Source organism: Fukomys damarensis, unplaced genomic scaffold (genome assembly GCF_012274545.1).
Source record: "Fukomys damarensis isolate Sample0158 unplaced genomic scaffold, DMR_v1.0_HiC HiC_scaffold_26, whole genome shotgun sequence".
NCBI classification, from domain to species: domain Eukaryota; kingdom Metazoa; phylum Chordata; class Mammalia; order Rodentia; family Bathyergidae; genus Fukomys; species Fukomys damarensis.
Genome location: NW_022900938.1, coordinates 34,621,969 through 34,639,119, shown reverse-complemented (window position 1 = coordinate 34,639,119; position 17,151 = coordinate 34,621,969). Strand labels below are relative to the sequence as shown.

Below are 17,151 nucleotides of genomic sequence, written 5' to 3'. Positions count from 1 at the left end.
CAATGAATAAAAATATTTAAACTTAGAAACTTTATCTGAAATATATCTCTTACATCTATTCTAACACTATTAATTTCTGAGTCATTTAAAAGCATACAATGTGATTTGATATGTTTGAACCATAGATATCTCTCAAGTAAAATTTTTTCCAGAAGCTAAAGCTTAAAGTGGTGGTATTAAATAGAGCATTTGCCCCAGCACTGGAAAGGAAGGAAGGAAGGAAGGAAGGAAGGAAGGAAGGAAGGAAGGAAGGAAGGAAGGAAGGAATGCAGGATATGTGTGTGTGCGTGCGCGCACACATGTGTGAGTGTGTTTAAACCCAGAGCTTTTACACTGAGCTATATACTCAAACTTGTACCTCTCTTGCTTCAGCCTCTCAGAGTGATGGGATAATAGGCATGGCATTTGTACCATGCTCATCTATATTTAGCCTCTTTTTAATCTAAGCCTTTTCTTGACAAATTAAGCCATAATACTTGATCCTACATCTAATTTCTATAATATTATATTTTATTGCTATGTCAAATATTAGGATTTTTTGGGAAATTTTGGATTTTCCAAGGTCAGTTTTTTTTTTTGAGACAGAGTATCACTGTGTAGTTCAGACTGCCTTGGAACTCACTGTATAGCCCAGGTTGGTATCAAACTCACAGCAATCCTCCTGCCTCAGCCTCCCTAGTGCTGGGATTACAGGCATGCGCCACCATGCCCAGCCCAAGGTCAGTTCTTAACACATCTTTGGTATGTCAGTATAACTTATTAAATCAATCACTATGAAAGGAATATTAAAACATATTTTGTTATTAATCATTACATTGCAGGGTAATAACTTAAACTGTTAACAAATACCTACCAAATATAGTTATAGAGCAGTGGCGGTGAATCTAATGGCACCCATGCTGCAGTGGGCAGTTTGTACTACTGAAAGCTCTAAAAGGTTTGCTATTACTGTTCTAGAGTATATTTTATTGACTATAAATAATTACAAACAAATTAGTATGTCTCTTCCAATTTTTTTTGTTGGCTTCTTCACCTTTTTCTAGTTTTTCAGATTTAGAAATTCATAAAATAAATTCTTGAATTATAAATTATTTGACAAAACATTTTTATCATTTAAATTATATTAATGGGACTGTATCAAAATTATCCTACTACCAGCATTAAGAAGTCATTTAAAATGTCAGTTCAAAGTTGAAGTATCTATGACAATAAATGTAATACATTTAGCTTATCCTAAACAATAAAAAGGATAGGGAGAAACTAAAAATTCACTCTTTACTCTCATGAAAACATTATTTGGAGGACTCTAAAAGCATAAATGAAAGTATATATAACTAAATTTATTATATTTTAGAATTATATGTTTAAAAGTCAAGTAATGAATGTGGTAGAATGACCAATTATCATAAACTTTACAACTTGCAATACTGTAAAACAGGACATTTTTAAGGCACCACACTGCAAAGAGCCTATAGTTTTTGCATTTTACGATTCTATCGGGTCTCTTAGGTATTTGTTCTGGGCATAATTAAGAGAATACATTGCTTTTGACAGCAACTTGTACTCAGATTTGAAAGGCATAAATATAATTTAAGAGACAATGGTTTACCTCAGGGTACAGTAAGAATAAAAGTGTAAATAAGATTAATACTACAATCCACTTATAGAATATGTAAAGAACATAAAAGATACTCCTTATGGGTTACATATTGAATGAGATTAGGTAATTTTGTAAAAAATGATTATGAAAATAAAGGAAAAAATATGAATCACAATTGAAGAAACTCTTAAACATAGTCCTTATATTTTACAGTTGTAAAATAATTAAAAAGAATAAAATCTGCCAGTTACCATATTTTCTTAAACCAATGTACTTCATGAAAAATTCTGTACTTACTTTAGATTATTTTATGTATTTTATATATTATGAAGAACAGTTACTATCATATAAATGTTTCTTAAAATCAAATTATTCATTCTCAAGTTAGATAGAGATTTCAATATACTTAAATTAATGGGCTGGGGATTTAGCTCAGTGTTTCCATGGCCTTCCTTGCAAGCACAAGGACCTGAGTTTGATCCTCAGTACCAAAAAAAACCAAACCAAAACAAAACAAAAACACAATGCTCTCCATAATCTACTTCATCAAATAGCTTTTAACATTCTACTGAGGAATTAATATAAAATAATTTTATATTTATTTTTAAAGGTATTTTAACTTTAAAATAAAAAAGTATATTTGTCTAAGTACTGTTTAAGTTCATTTACACTCCAACTGAAAAGTGGTTTTACTTTGAAAAGCTGTCCACATATGCAATTATATTTTTAAATTTTTTCACTAATGTCTAGTATGAATATAACATTATGAAATATCTGTATGACTTGAACAACTGAGGGACTACATGTTTTTCTTACTTTCAAATTGTTTATTGGATGCCTTCTGATACCTGAATTACTCTCTTCCATTGATGGTTTTGTTTCCTAAAGTACTGACAATCATTCTGTGATAGATGCTTATTTAACATTTTGAATAGATCCTTGGAGAGATATACAAAACACTCTGCTGCAATTACTATGGTTGATTATTCAGCTAATATGAATAAAGTGATTACAAATTTTTGGATGGTAGAGTTTGAAGTTTTTCTTTTTTTTCATTAAGTTTATTGGTACATTTTAGGTATACAGTACAGTTACATTCAGCATTGGGATCTTGTACTTTTACATGACAGGTCTTGGTTCTCATTTTTTCCCCTTGTCCCTGCCCTCCCTTCACTCCCTCCTCTCTTCCCTATTTACAAATACTTTATGTCAATTTTCTCATTTTGTCATTGTTTTTCTTTTCCCTTATTACCTTTCCCCTACCCTTCCCACTTTTCTTTTTAAGCAGAAGACTTTGAGTAAAATGTTACTTTCTTATATTGCTTAGATAAATCTTGCTTCTAATTAATAGTAATAATGAAAAGCATATGCTTTTCACATTAATTGAATTGTACTCAGAAATAGTTAAGTTTTTTTATTCTTGAGACTATATTATGTTATGAAAATATTTAGAAACAGTGACATACTAATGGCCTTTTGAAATTAATCATAGTAACAAGATAATTTACATAAATTTAAATTCTTCTTACTAATTATAGATTTACATAAAGAAAAAACAGTAGAAATTAAGTAGAGAACCAAAAGTATTTTGCATTTTTATTTAGTGAAAACTATATTGAGGAAATACTAAATCAAAAAGTAAGAGGGCCAGGGATTTAGCTCAGTGGTTCTGCCTCCTGCCTTGCAAGCATAAAGTCCCAAGTTCAATCCCCGGTACCAAAAAAAAGTAAAAGCAGTGTGGTGTACACAGAGAATTGATCATACAAACTGTTTATTTTACCTTATTTTGGTGGATTTGGAGAGATATAGGATATTTTTAATTAACAGGGTAAAACATTTTTGTTTTTTAACTTCACCAGTTTTTATACCTACATATAATGTACATTTGCAGTTTTGGCTATCTTTATTATTTTCCTTTCTTCACAATCTAATAATTATATGTCTAAAGAAAAAACATTTAAAATCAATATTTATACATAAGCCTTTTAAAATTTTGAGCTGATTCTGCCCAAGTATCGCATGGCTTCACTTTATGATAATGCTTGTTCTTTTAGCAATTAGTTAAGGAAAAAAATCATAAATTCAGGCTTAATATTAGAAGGAAAACAGGAGACAGGATATAAAGTGAAGATATGACCATTATTGACATTCTCCTACTTACACCTTGTGCATCTTAGGCAATAATGAGGAGATGGCAAGAATATTTTGTCAATACAAATATAGGTGCAAATTTATGTAAAAAACTGGGTGAAAGTTTTTTTTTGTACCAGGGATCAAACTCAGGACCTTACACTTGTGAGGCAGGTGTGGTGCCACTGAGCTAAATCCTCAGTCCAAAAGTTTTGATTGTCTATAAAAATATGCCTCATAATCCAGTTATCCCACTACTGGGTATTTACCCAAAGGAAATGAAATCAGTACACAGAAGACATTTGCACTCACATGTATACTGTGAAACTATTCATAATAGTCAAATAGAAACAACCTATCTACCCATAAACTGATAATGATTAAAGAAAATGTGGTGCATATCCACCATGAAATATTTTTCAGCCATAAAAAGCATGAAGTCCTCTCATGGAATTGGGGATTATTATATTAAGTGAAATAAATAAGCCAGGCAGAGAAAGACAAGTACCACATGATGTCCCTCACATGTGGATTCAAAAAATATTGGTCTCCCAGAAGTTGAGAGTAAAACACTATTTACCAAAGGCTTGAAAGAGACAGAAGGAAAAAGATTGATCAATAGGTTCTAAGTTATAGTTAGACAATAGTAAGATATTCTGGTATATTATTCCACAGTAGGGTAGCTATAAATAAAGATGATGTACTGCAAATTTTAGAAAGATAGAAGAAAAGACTTTGAATGTTTTCACCATAAGGAAATAATAAATGTTTGAGGAACTATCTATGTTAAACCTGATATAAACATTACCTAATGTATACATGTATCAAAATATTATATAGCACCCTTCCATTTGTAGAATTTTTATATATTAGTCAAAATAAATTTAAATTGAAAAATAATTATTTAAAAAGCTTTATTATTGCTTACCTGTTTAGCTTGTAAATTTTTCTCTCTCTGAGATTATTGATTTGAATTTTCTTTTTGTTTTTCCTACATTATTTAATTCAGTGAGGTGGGTACACAGTAGTTTAAGACATTAAAAATAGTTTATCACAGATTAAAGGCATCATTCATCAGGGGAGCACAATTTAAAGTAAGAGTGATAAAATTAACTGAGCTATGAGTAATCCTGTTTACAGATCTATAGTTACTGGAGCATAGATAACATTTTAAAAACTCACGTATATGAGACCGTCTTACACATCTGAATCAAGGATTATTTGTGACAAATGTTATTTGGTTGTTATTTTAAAATAACGATTTCTTGAATATTTTACTTTAGCAAAGGAAAAGTAGCTGCCTACCATGTGTGAGGCCCTGTGTTCCATTCCCAGCACCACAAAAACAAAACAAAACAAAACAAACAAAATAGGATGAAATAAAGAAATGTTTCATAATAATAAGGAAAGAAATAATATGGTTTTCTTTTTGCTTTCATTTTAGTTCTGGCACTTCCTTTAACTCATTTATTATTTCATTCATTCAACAATTTTTTTCCAGTACAGGGGATTGAACCTGCGGTGCTCTAACTACTGAGTTAAATCTTAAGTTTTTATTTTAAGACAGGATTTTGCTAAATTGATCAGGATGACAATCTACTGCCTCAGTCTCTCAAGTAGCTGGTACTATAGGCATGTGTCGCTTTGCCTTACTTCAACTGTAATTTTCTAAGTATCCATTATATATTTGTCTCAGATCAAGGTACTGGTGATATAAAAGTAAGAAAGACAAACTTGTTCCTATAGATTTTACATTCTGGAAGCAGGCAGACAATAGGCAAGAAAAAATTTTGTTCCAGAGTTAGTGTTTTAAAAATGGGAAGACTTCTTTGACAAGTTAACATTTGATCTGTGATTGAACAACAAACAGTAACCATAACAGCAAAGGTAAAGACTCTCTGTTTTGGAATGATAATAAGATAAAAAAATGAAATGATATAATAATGTAATAAGGGAAAATTTTATGAGGTAAATTCCGAGTTCAGGAAGAGGTCAGAAAGAACACGTAGGACTGTTATGTCATAGTAAGGAGTTTGGATCTTGTTATGACTCAAATGAGAAGCCACTACATAGTGTTATGGTATGATCTGGTTTAGTTTTTGAAAGATCAATGGTTGTTCAGTGGAGAATGCAAGGTGGTATTAGGGATGGCAAGAATAAATGAAGGGAAACCAAACTCTTTAAATTATTTAAGCTACTGTTTTATGTATATATGCCCATATTTGCTTTATTTTGTTTAACATTTTATTATGGTGGTTTTCTCATTTCTTTTCCAAGTACTTATACTTGATGTTGGCAGCCCTCTTAATCAACTATATTACTCCATATAGGTGGGTTAGTTTTCCTTTGTTTTCCACTAGGCTTTGATTGACTCTTAGAATATCTTGTTTTAATAAGCTTCTACCCTCCACTCAACTCCGATTTTACTTATCTCTCTGCAGCAGCTTTCCTCACTCTCTCCCCAGGACATAGAGCATAAACATGAAAAACCAATGGGATGGGTCATGTTTTGAGCCCTTTGAGTGCCTCTTTCATCCTGGCATTCACCCTCTCTGATAATGCTTTGGGTTATTTTTTATTATAATGTTTTTCTGCATTAGCCTTCTCTGCCAAGAAACTCCAGAATGAAAAACTTCGGTTTTTTCTATTCCTTCTCGTAAGAGAGAAAGAGAGGAAGTGGGAGGGGAAGGGAGAGGGAGAAGTAAAAGAAAGAGGATGAAGACAGGGACGATGAAGATGAAGGAGGTAGGAGATGAGTTTTAGGGAAGAAATTGTCTTTCTAGGCCTTTTCTTGGAATTACTAGCTGTCCTTCAGTTTCCATTTCTCCAGAGTAGAAGGTATTCGGTTGAATATTCAGGAATTTAACTGATTTCTTTCTCTATTCTTACTGCCCACCACACTGCTCCTACAAAGGAATAGAAAGAGTAGAGGCCATGCCAATTCCTGGAATTTGTTACCTATCTCTTTCCCTGGCTATTTTTCAGAGTCTATGGTTATAACTGCATATACAGGTGTATAAGTTCCATTATCATGTTGGTGTAGAGGGCCTAGATAATCAACAGGTTAGGAGAAAATGGACATCAGGAAAAACATTAGGGTATACAATTTCAGAGAGCCACAAAATGTTATTGCTGGAAGAAACCAGAAGTAACCTATGTTAGTAGTTCCCAACCTTGGCTATGCATCTTGTTAAACTCACTCTGCATATCAAATATAAATGTAGAAAGCAATTGTTAGGTAGTATGTGGGTGCTGCAATTCTAAGAACTTTACATATACACTGACATAGACACAAGCTCATCTAAGCATTACTATAACCCTATGAGTTAAGAATTTGTATTTTTCCATTTTATAAAGGAATCACAAAAGGTTAAACACCCTGCCCAAGCTCATACATCTAACTATAAAGTACTACAATCAGAATCTCTTTTTAAAAAATTCATTCACTAAGTTTATTGGTACATTTTAGATATACATTATGATGACATTCATCATGGGGAATCTATACCTATAAATGACATACCTTGGTTCTTATTTTTTCCCTGTTCCCCAAAGTCAGGTGATCTGGCTATACTATATTGTCTGTAAAGAGCAGAAATCTATCTTTTGAATTTATGCCAGAGTTGATTGAGACTGAAATTTTTCATTAATGTCCATCCATCCATCCATCTTGTCTGTCTATCTATCTCTCTTGTAGTACCAGGGATTGAACTCAGGGCCTCACATATGCTAGGTGGGTGCTCTATCATTGAGTCACATCCACAGCCCAATTCTCATTTATTAAATGCTTATCTTAATCAATGATCCCACAATTACAAGGTATGTATCATTATTTAAATTTTAAAGAAACAGATTTAAAAAGTTAAAGCAAATTGGTAGGAAAGCCAGCATGAAAATTTGAGTCTTTTAGCTTCCCTCTCTCTTCAATAGTTTTAATGCAGAATGCACTCCATCATAGCAAATGTTTTAACCTTTAATTGATTTGTATTAAATTCGAAATAAGTTCACTTTGATATACTATAAGAATTTTATTTTTCTGAATTTCTATTGAAAGTTTACTTTAAAGAAATCATTTACACATAATTTTACATATGGAATGCTAAAGAATAATTCTGATGGCAGGTGTCCATGGTTTAAAGGATTAGTGTTTGAATTAAGATACATAGGACTTCTCTAGGCATGTGGTAATATTAGTTTAGTGACACTCTAGTTACAGTAATACATAGCTTCTTTTATCTAAACCACCGTCACTCAACACATTAAAAGAAGATAATTAAAATCTCAGCCAGGAAAATTAACACATACATTGCAACCCTTCCTACATTCTTTTATGCTCCATCATCCAGTTACTATTTTTAATCTTTAGTTTTTTATAAAAGAAATTATGACAAACTCACTTTAAAATTATATTTAGCAAAAACAATGCTTCAATAAAGGATTAATCTATAAGGTAACATTTTTCTAGAAACACACACTTACTTCTGCTTTTTTACGAGCTTCCATAGCTTTCATGAGCATCATGTGTTGTCGCCTCCGTTCTCGTTCCTATTAGGCCAGATAAAATTAGGAAAATAACTCGACCATAGTTAACAGTTTGATTTTCAAATGAAAAACAACAACAACAACAACAACAACAACAAACTCAGTATAGCATGTTTAGCATTTATAGACAAGTCACAGTAAATACTAAATATAAGACAAGAATGGCCAGTCTGTGCATGTTTTAGTTCAGGTTTAGAAAGCAAATACAAGAACAATCAAAAGCAAAAAGGTAAAGCAATGAACATGGAGACAGTGTAAACAGAAGCATACAAGATTTACTTATGGTCAGTTGTGATGCTCCTTCAAAAGCTGGCAGAACAAAAAGCATAATGGTTGGCTGGAACAGGTCAGTTACCTTACATCTGCTATTAGAAAAACCACAAATACTTACTATAGCCAATTGAACTAAAGGTTGTATTCTTAAAGTTTTAGATCAGGCAGAAATTGATTTGTAATCACTTTCATATCATGGTTTTATAATTGGATAGTTTTATCATTTTGTAAATCTGAGAAGCCACTGACAAAAGGTTTTTAAAAAGCCTTTATACCAATGTAACTAGTCTTAGCTTATATACAAACACCAATAAATTGGGACATTCCTATTTACTGATGTCTGCCACTTGATGCACTTTTGAAATCCATGAAAGTTGCACCATGGGCAAAATATGTATAATCTAAAATGTACAATATAAAAATAAGGTAAGTACTAGCTTAATTTGATATTCTCATTTTATTCTAAAATTTAAAAATTCCATATTAATAATATGTAATTCATTTTAGTTTAATATATTTGATACCCCAAAAGGGATATTTCTAAAAATATTTCTAAATTTTGTCATATTCTCTCATCAAACAAACTCAAAATTCCCATTGTACTCAATGGCAGTTTTGTATCTAGAATGATGGGAGAATATAGGTCACAATTTTGTGTCTAATTGTATAGTGATACAACTTTGTGACATCAGTAACATATGCTTTTAGATACTAGACTTATTTAAGTCTTGCAAAGTTCAATTAAAATATTTGAGATGTATCATACTTCTTTATAGACAGACAAGCAGATGTATGCAATGCACTGTGCTGTAAAGCCATGCAGCAGTATGTAATATGACAGCAGCCAGTGCTACATTTTATGCATTGCTATGACAACCATATCACAACCAAATCACAATGCGGTGTTAGATGTACAAAAATAAACATACCCATACCATATCTAGTCTATGCCTCTCCAACTCCTGGTAGAAAGAGTTGGCACAACATTATGAAAAAGAAATCACAGTGTCATAAAACCAATTTTTCAACCCCCCAAAAGACACCATTACCAAAGCAAGGCATTAAACTGTAAGATGAAGGAAAAACTTAAGCAGGAATTATATCAGAAATTTTAAAGAAAATATTTTGAAAATTTCCCCCAAAGTTTAAGCAAAATTATAAAATTTACATTTCAATATTTCCATAATTTTATGTATACAGACCTGATGCTTCAGAAGAACAGCTTGTTGTCTTCTCATTTCTTTTTCCTTAAAAATAAGAAACTTTTAATATGTGATTTTTAGTGAAGATTTAGAATGTGCTAAAAATTATAAGAAGTTCCTTTTTTCTGAGATTCTCTGCTCTTCCATTAGGTTGAACTACACAAAGCTGCCAACATTCAATCTAGTTATTAAGCTTATGGCAATTCAATTTTATACTGCTATACATAATATGTAATATAACATTTATCTGATAAAGTAGCAAGGGTCTTTCTTCAGTAAATATTTCGACTTAAAATTCAATGAATGCCCTAATAACACACTTCAACGTCACTATCACTAAAATGATTAGCTAGATTGTTAGAGCATAACTGGAACAAATCACATATTTTGAAATATACTCATTGGTTGACTGATGGATTGATTGAGATAGGATCTCACTATGTAATCCAGGCTGGCCTTGAACAAGAAGACTATATAGTCCTCTTGTTTCAGCCTCCTGAATGCTGAGATTACAGGCATGTATCACCATGCCAGGCTCTAAACCTCTCCACATACTGAATATATATTGTCAAATATACTCTCGAATTAATAAAATCTATTTTATTTCAATTTTTTCTTTTGAGACAAGGTCTCCGTGTGTCATCTAGGCTGGCCTTAAACTTCAATCCTCTTGCCTCAGGCTTGCAAGTAGATGAATATAAGGCTGTGCCACTACACCAAGGCTTTCTATTTCATGGAAGACTCTGGTGATCACATTGAGATTTCCATACCCACCTATGGTTCAGGGCACCAACCCAAAAGGCATGGGGCTTAATGCAAGAAATTCTAGTAATGTCACAAATTTCACTATTTTTATAAAGGCAAAAGCTGGATGAAATTAATATTAAGCATTGGCATTAAAAGGAGTAGAAGTCTAAACAATGAGATACAAACAAGTGGGATTATAGCTCAGAAGGAGAATTTGGGCTTAGCATGTATGAGGCTCTGAGTTCAATCTCTAGCATCGAGTTCCCCCTCTCAACCCTTAAAAATTAACAGCTTTCTAGATTTAAAAGGTATACTTGTAGTAGCAGTTAACAGTACCAGCAGGTTCACACAGCTGCCACCTTTCAGAGTTCAGTTATACAAAGTAGAAGTTACTATAAGAGATGGGTGGGGAGGGATGGAAGATCTCTTATGTTTCATTCATTGAAATGAAAAATAAAGCACCTCAAAACACTTTAAGTTACAATAATTAACATGATTAAGAGTTTTGTTTCTGTATGTGTTTCATTTTAATAGGTAAAATAGTTGATGGACAACAACAAAGAAAGTTTTAAGGGAAAAATCAGATTTGGGACAGAATTTAAAACAAACATAAATGGTAGGGGAAAGGAAATAAGGGAAAAGAAAAAATATGAGAAAAGGGAAAAAATGGAAACAAAGTCTTTGTAAATAGGGGAAAGTGGAAGGGGTGAAGGGAGGGCCAGGTGTATGGGGAAAAATGAGAACTAAGATCTGTCATGTAAAGGTACAAGATCCCAATGATGAACGTAACTGTACTGTATACTTAAAAAGTACCAATAAACTCAATCAAAAATTAAAAAATAAAACAAACATAAGTGACACACGAAATAATTCAGTGGGCTCATTCTTATGAAGCAAAACTATATATAGGGGTTAAGCAATAGTTTGACTTCTGATTTGATTTTTCGTACTTAAAAACCTCAAAACACTACATAAAACCTGTATAATGATATAAAACATACAGATAAAAGCACACATTTATACATATATCTGCTAAATATGTTTAGATAGTCATAAAGAAAGCTACTTTTTCATATAGTTGATGCTGGCAAACATGTAGTTTTTATTCTTTTGAAAATAAAAACTGATTGTCTTCTGAACTAACCTTTATTCGTTTCTCGGCCTCCAATAATTTAGCATTTGCCGCTTCTTCTTTCTTTTTCTTTTTGGCCTGTGGATGCAAAACAGGTCTCAAAGTCATGCAACAGCACCACTACAACTTGCAAATAATCTGACTTGAAATGAAGCTACATGCCTCCCAAGGTAAAAACAATATGTAACATATATATAAGACAATCACACATGTCCCCCCAGTTAACATACTTAACACACTGATTTCATTTATTTATAGATTTGTAATAGAATATATGACAAACTTTTAAATTTATAAAAATATGAAAGATTTTCTTTTACAAGCTGCTAAAAATCTGCAATAATTTTTTGGCATTCTTTGGCATTCTATCTTAAAACCATCATAACAAAATGATTTCGTGTCACTTATTGTATTTTTTTCTAACTTCAAAAGAAAATATAATCTGAAAAAATTTAGGAAACAAGATATATTTTAACTAATAAAAATTATTTGAATAAATCAGAAACATTTAAAAAGGCAAGCCGGGCGTTGTGGTGCACACTTGTAATCCCATCACTTGGGAGGTTGACGCAGGAGGATCACTGTAAGTTCAAAATCAGCCTGGGCTACATAGTGAGTTCCAGGTCAGTCTCAACTGCATAGTGAGACCCTGCTTCAAATATGCCAAAAAAACAAAAAACAAAAAACAAAACCTCAAAGAAACAAACAAAAGGCATATGATTTTTTTTTTTTTTTTTTGTACCGGGGATCAAACTCAGGACCTTGTGTTTGCGAGGCAGGCATGGTGCCACTGAGCTAAATCCCTGGCCCAAGGCCTATGACTATTTGAAAATTCCTTTGGTACCTGAGATTTTATGTAAAAAAATTATTGTTTTGGTATAATCATTAATGAAGCATTGAATCATAATTTACCTATCTCTGTATACTGTGGTTAAATTCAAGTATTTCTTTTTTTAATAGAAGGAAACTTGTGTCTTTCATGAAGCACATTTTGACTGTCATGATTATACTCTCAAATGTGGGCTTTGTAATCTTAAAGGCATTAACTAATAGTGCAATAACTATAGTGCAGTTATTGTCAATTTACTTGAAGATAGAGTATTTTTATTTAGGAGTTTAACAATTAATGTGAGATGTATAAGAGAATTTGTGTGTGTTTCTAAAAGTAAAAAAATGATAACACAGAAAACCTCAGCTATCTTGAGTCTTTGGCAAATAAAATATTCAAGAAACAGTTTCCTGAATACCTGTGTGTGTGTGTGTGTGTGTGTGTGTGTATGTGTATATACACACACACACACACACACACACACATATATACACACACACACACATATATAAGAGAATTTGTGTGTGTTTCTAAAAGTAAAAAAATGATAACACAGAAAACCTCAGCTATCTTGAGTCTTTGGCAAATAAAATATTCAAGAAACAGTTTCCTGAATACCTGTGTGTGTGTGTGTGTGTGTGTGTGTGTATGTGTATATACACACACACACACACACACACACACATATATACACACACACACACATATATACATATATATATATGCTAAAAAAATATATGCTTAAAAAAATACATATATATATATATATTTTGGTACCAGGGATCAAACTTGGGACCTTGGGCTTGTGAGGCAGGTGGAGGAACCACTGAGCTAAATCCCTGGCCAGGTTACAATAATTTTAAACATTAAGTTTACTTTCACTATTTTAGATGGAAATAATTTTGAGACATGTCTGTGTAGATATAGAACACTAACTATAATTTGACATTTTCTTGATGACTCGGGGCAATTATTTTGAACATTGGTTATTATATTGCACAGTTTGATAGAGTAAGCCTTTGGGCTTTTAAGGTGTCGAAAATTTCTTGCCATTCAACTAAAAGATTAAAAGCTCCTGCTAGGCTTTTGAGTTTCGGTATGTGCTTGTTGAAGTATTTCTATATTTTCCCTGCTGTCTTTGGCTATTACTTTTACTCTCTATTGCTATTCTAGTCAGCTTGCAGGGAAGAGGTATGCTGGAAAGAACACTAGGTCAAGTTGTTTCTGTAATTAAAATTTAACTTTATTTTAGAATGCTTATTTTTATAAAATTTTGTTTCTAAATTAAAAGCAAATATCTGATGGTACTTAATGACTTTTCAGAGTGAGGAACAGGAGTTTCAGCACATGAACTTTATGACAACTATCTTAGCTGCTGGAAGCCTCCCCTCCTTCCCTCTCTTATTTCCTCCCACCTTCTTTCCTTTCTTCCTGCCTTTCTTTCTTTTTTTTTTTCCTTATTTCCTGGCTTTTTATTGCTAGTATCAAATGAGTTTTCTGAATAAGGTTCAGAAAAGGTCTCACTCTATTATTGTATTTAAAAAGAATTTCTGGTAAGCATATTCATTTGTATGGGTAAGAGAACATGTAGGCAAAGAATATTTTTGAAGACTATAAAATATACAACTATATTATTTTCATTATAATTTAATTATATTAAATTTAAGAACTTTACCTCTAGAATTTGCTGGGCTCGAAGTTCTTTTTCCATTCTAATTTGCTGTATTCTCTTTATTTTTTCCTGTAAGAAAAATGATAATTTAAGAGTATAAAATAAACTATGTACCTAGGTAAAAAAGTGTTTATCTGGAATCAAATAATTTAAAAGATAAGCACTAAATTATAAAAGGCTTTCCAGGCTACATATAAAATTTTATTTATTATAAGATTACATGTATTTTCATGTCATAAATTCATATGATTTTATATAATTACTCATAATTTATAAAATACAAATGCTAAATATATAGAAACCAGATAAATCAAGTTGATTAAACTTGTGTAGCCTGAAAAATCTTTATAAACATTTGCAATTACAAATAGTACTTAATTGTAAATAAATACAAGAAAGAAAAGTAGGAAGAATAGTATCTTTAGAGATCAGAAAAGATAATGTCAGTTTTGGATTACTGTTAATTATTGAATGCACTTGAGCAAATAATAACTACTATTCTATAAAACAGGATAAGGTAATTTTTCTTAATTATATAAAAATGTGTTAAAAAGGATACAGTGTCACAACTGTAACATATTATTAGTAATAATTTCCTTTCTAATACTTGTGTTGAATAACATGATGACATTGCTTTTAGCCACAATGTCTACCTTGAAATAATCTGTAACATTTAAAAATGGATTAATTTCAATTTAACAACCCAGGAAATTATTTACATGCTATAATTGCTGTACCCAATGCCTAAATTTAATGAACTGATGGTAGGTTATGCATTATAATTTAGTGATCATCTAAATTTTGGTAAGAATTTACATTTTAAACATTAATTCATAAACACATTGCCAACAATTTCACTTTCCTAAATTCCTCTTTAAAGCCCCAAATCAGCATTGATGAGAATATATCTTTTAAAAATCCTCGAGTTCTATATTTGTCCTAGAATTTCCAAACGAATACATTTTATTCTGGTGTACATTACAGTACCTACTTCTAATTCCAGATGTTAGCTGTTCTTTTGAAGCTATATTTTAATATGGAATGTCCTTTTCTTTTTCTTCTTTTTTTACTGATTTTTTGTAGGGGCCTAGTGCATTATAATGAGATTTTAGGAATTTACTGTTCTGATTTCAGAAGATTGCATTGTCTGATTTTGCTTTTGGTGATTCTTAGTAGTGAATATTAACTATAAGAAAACTCAAAAGTATATATTTGTGTCATTTCTAAGTCTTATAGAAGACTGTGTTTGATCCACATTTGAAGTATTTATGTGGATTAGAATTTGAGACTTAAGAAAGGCATAATCTTGACCTAAATTTTTCTGCTCTTGTCAGTCATAAGATTTGTTTTGTTTGTTTTTGTTTTTGGTACTGGGGATCAAACTCAGGTCTTTGTGTTTTTGAGGCAGGTGGCAGAACCACTGAGCTAAATCCCCTCATAAGATTTTGAAGTGGCATGCCCCCATGACAGCAAAAGTCTTCCACTGGTCTCTTCTGCAAAGAAATAGATAGAGAAACTTGGGTCTTGGTAAATTTAGTCTCAAGATTTATGTGAAATGACAAAGTGATTTGGTAGTGTTGTCATTAGCATGTAGATAAACATTATTTATTAAGTACTGTAATATAGGTTTTACCTTATAATGCTGAATATCTAACCACTGAATTGGTCACTTTCCACAAAATATCTTGCTGATCATAAAATTTTAAAAAATCATATAAGTTGAAATTATCTTCTTTTTATAAAATGGAAAACTGGTGTTCACAGGAAGAAAATTTTTGCACAAAGTCCAATAGCAAGTAAATGCAGGAACCAGATCGGATTCTAGTTCGGTCTTCCTCCTATCCATCATAATTCTGCAATTTTCTAGGAAACTGCCTCAAGGACTTTTGTGACCCTCCTATAATCCTAGTATTCTTGGAGGTTTAGGAAGGACTGAGGGCAGCATGGGCAACCTAGCAACTTAGCAAGACCTCATCCTCAAAAACAAAAATAAAAAAGAAGTAGTTACAACAAGGCACAGGCCTATAATCCCAGAAGCTTGCTGAAACAGGAGGATCAAACCTTTAAGTCAAGCACAAGGTCCTGAATTCAGTCCCCAGTACAAAAACAACAACAACAACAAAACAAACAAACATTGAAGGCCAGCCTAGCTTGGGCAATTTAGAGATCCTGTATCAAAATAAAAAATACCTGGGGCTGCGGATTTAGCTCAGAGGTTCGGTGGCCTGCCTTGCAAGCCCAAGGACCCGAGTTCAATCCCTGGTACCAAAAAAAAAAAACAACAACAACAACAAAAAAAAACAAAACTAAACAAAAAAATACCTGGGCATGGTGATGCAGAGAAAAATACATGTAGCACAATCATTATGTAAGAGATTTGAGCCAGACTATTCTATAGTTTACAGAACTTTGTAGGCTAAGTTTTAGTTTTTCACACCAGAGAAACTATTCGGTATTTACTCAGGTTAGTTTGATATTTTATATACAGTCTTAAAAAACTAAGCATTTTTTTAGGGCCAGGTACTGTGGCACTTTACATTCATGATCTTATTTATTCTTTTTATATTGCAGTTAACCTTCCTTTATAATGGAGGCAGTAGAGACTTACAGGTTAAATAATTCATCTAAGGGCACAAAATTATTATGTAACAGAATACAATTTAACTCTAGGCTGCCTGGATACAAACTATAAAATTTGAATTCCAATTCTATGTTAACTCTCTTGGTCACTTGCTTTCATCAATACTGGAAGGAACCCTAAGATAATAATGTCAAATTCAAAACAAGCTATTTGCATACTAAATACTTGTTTCATTTCATACTAAGAACTACTTGCTGTTTAGAATTATTTAAAGCATAGTACTTTCCCACCATTTCCATTACATTTTATTTATTTATTTTTTAAGTTTGTTTGTTTGTTTGTTTTTTGTACCGGGGATGGAACTTGGGTCCTTGCGCTTTCAAGGCAGGTGGCGGAACCACTGAGCTAAATCCCCGGCCCTCCATTACATATATACATATATA

The 17,151-nt window shown here is 32.0% G+C and overlaps 1 protein-coding gene across 16 annotated transcripts in view; it reads right to left on the bottom strand.

Moving 5' to 3' along the window:
- Baz2b (bromodomain adjacent to zinc finger domain 2B) overlaps positions 1 to 17,151 on the bottom strand; it is a 354,073-nt gene that overhangs the window by 53,378 nt on the left and 283,544 nt on the right. For 11 of the 16 annotated variants that reach the window (XM_010606796.3, XM_010606795.3, XM_010606794.3 and 8 more), the window contains 5 exons: positions 14,131 to 14,196; positions 11,639 to 11,704; positions 9,748 to 9,792; positions 9,481 to 9,507; positions 8,210 to 8,275 (listed from right to left, as the gene is read on the bottom strand). In XM_010606796.3, the coding sequence (XP_010605098.1) occupies positions 8,210 to 8,275; positions 9,481 to 9,507; positions 9,748 to 9,792; positions 11,639 to 11,704; positions 14,131 to 14,196 (270 nt within the window). The remainder of the gene's footprint in view (positions 1 to 8,209; positions 8,276 to 9,480; positions 9,508 to 9,747; positions 9,793 to 11,638; positions 11,705 to 14,130; positions 14,197 to 17,151) is intronic. The other 5 variants (XM_033756373.1, XM_033756372.1, XM_033756374.1 and 2 more) reach the window with 1 other exon arrangement.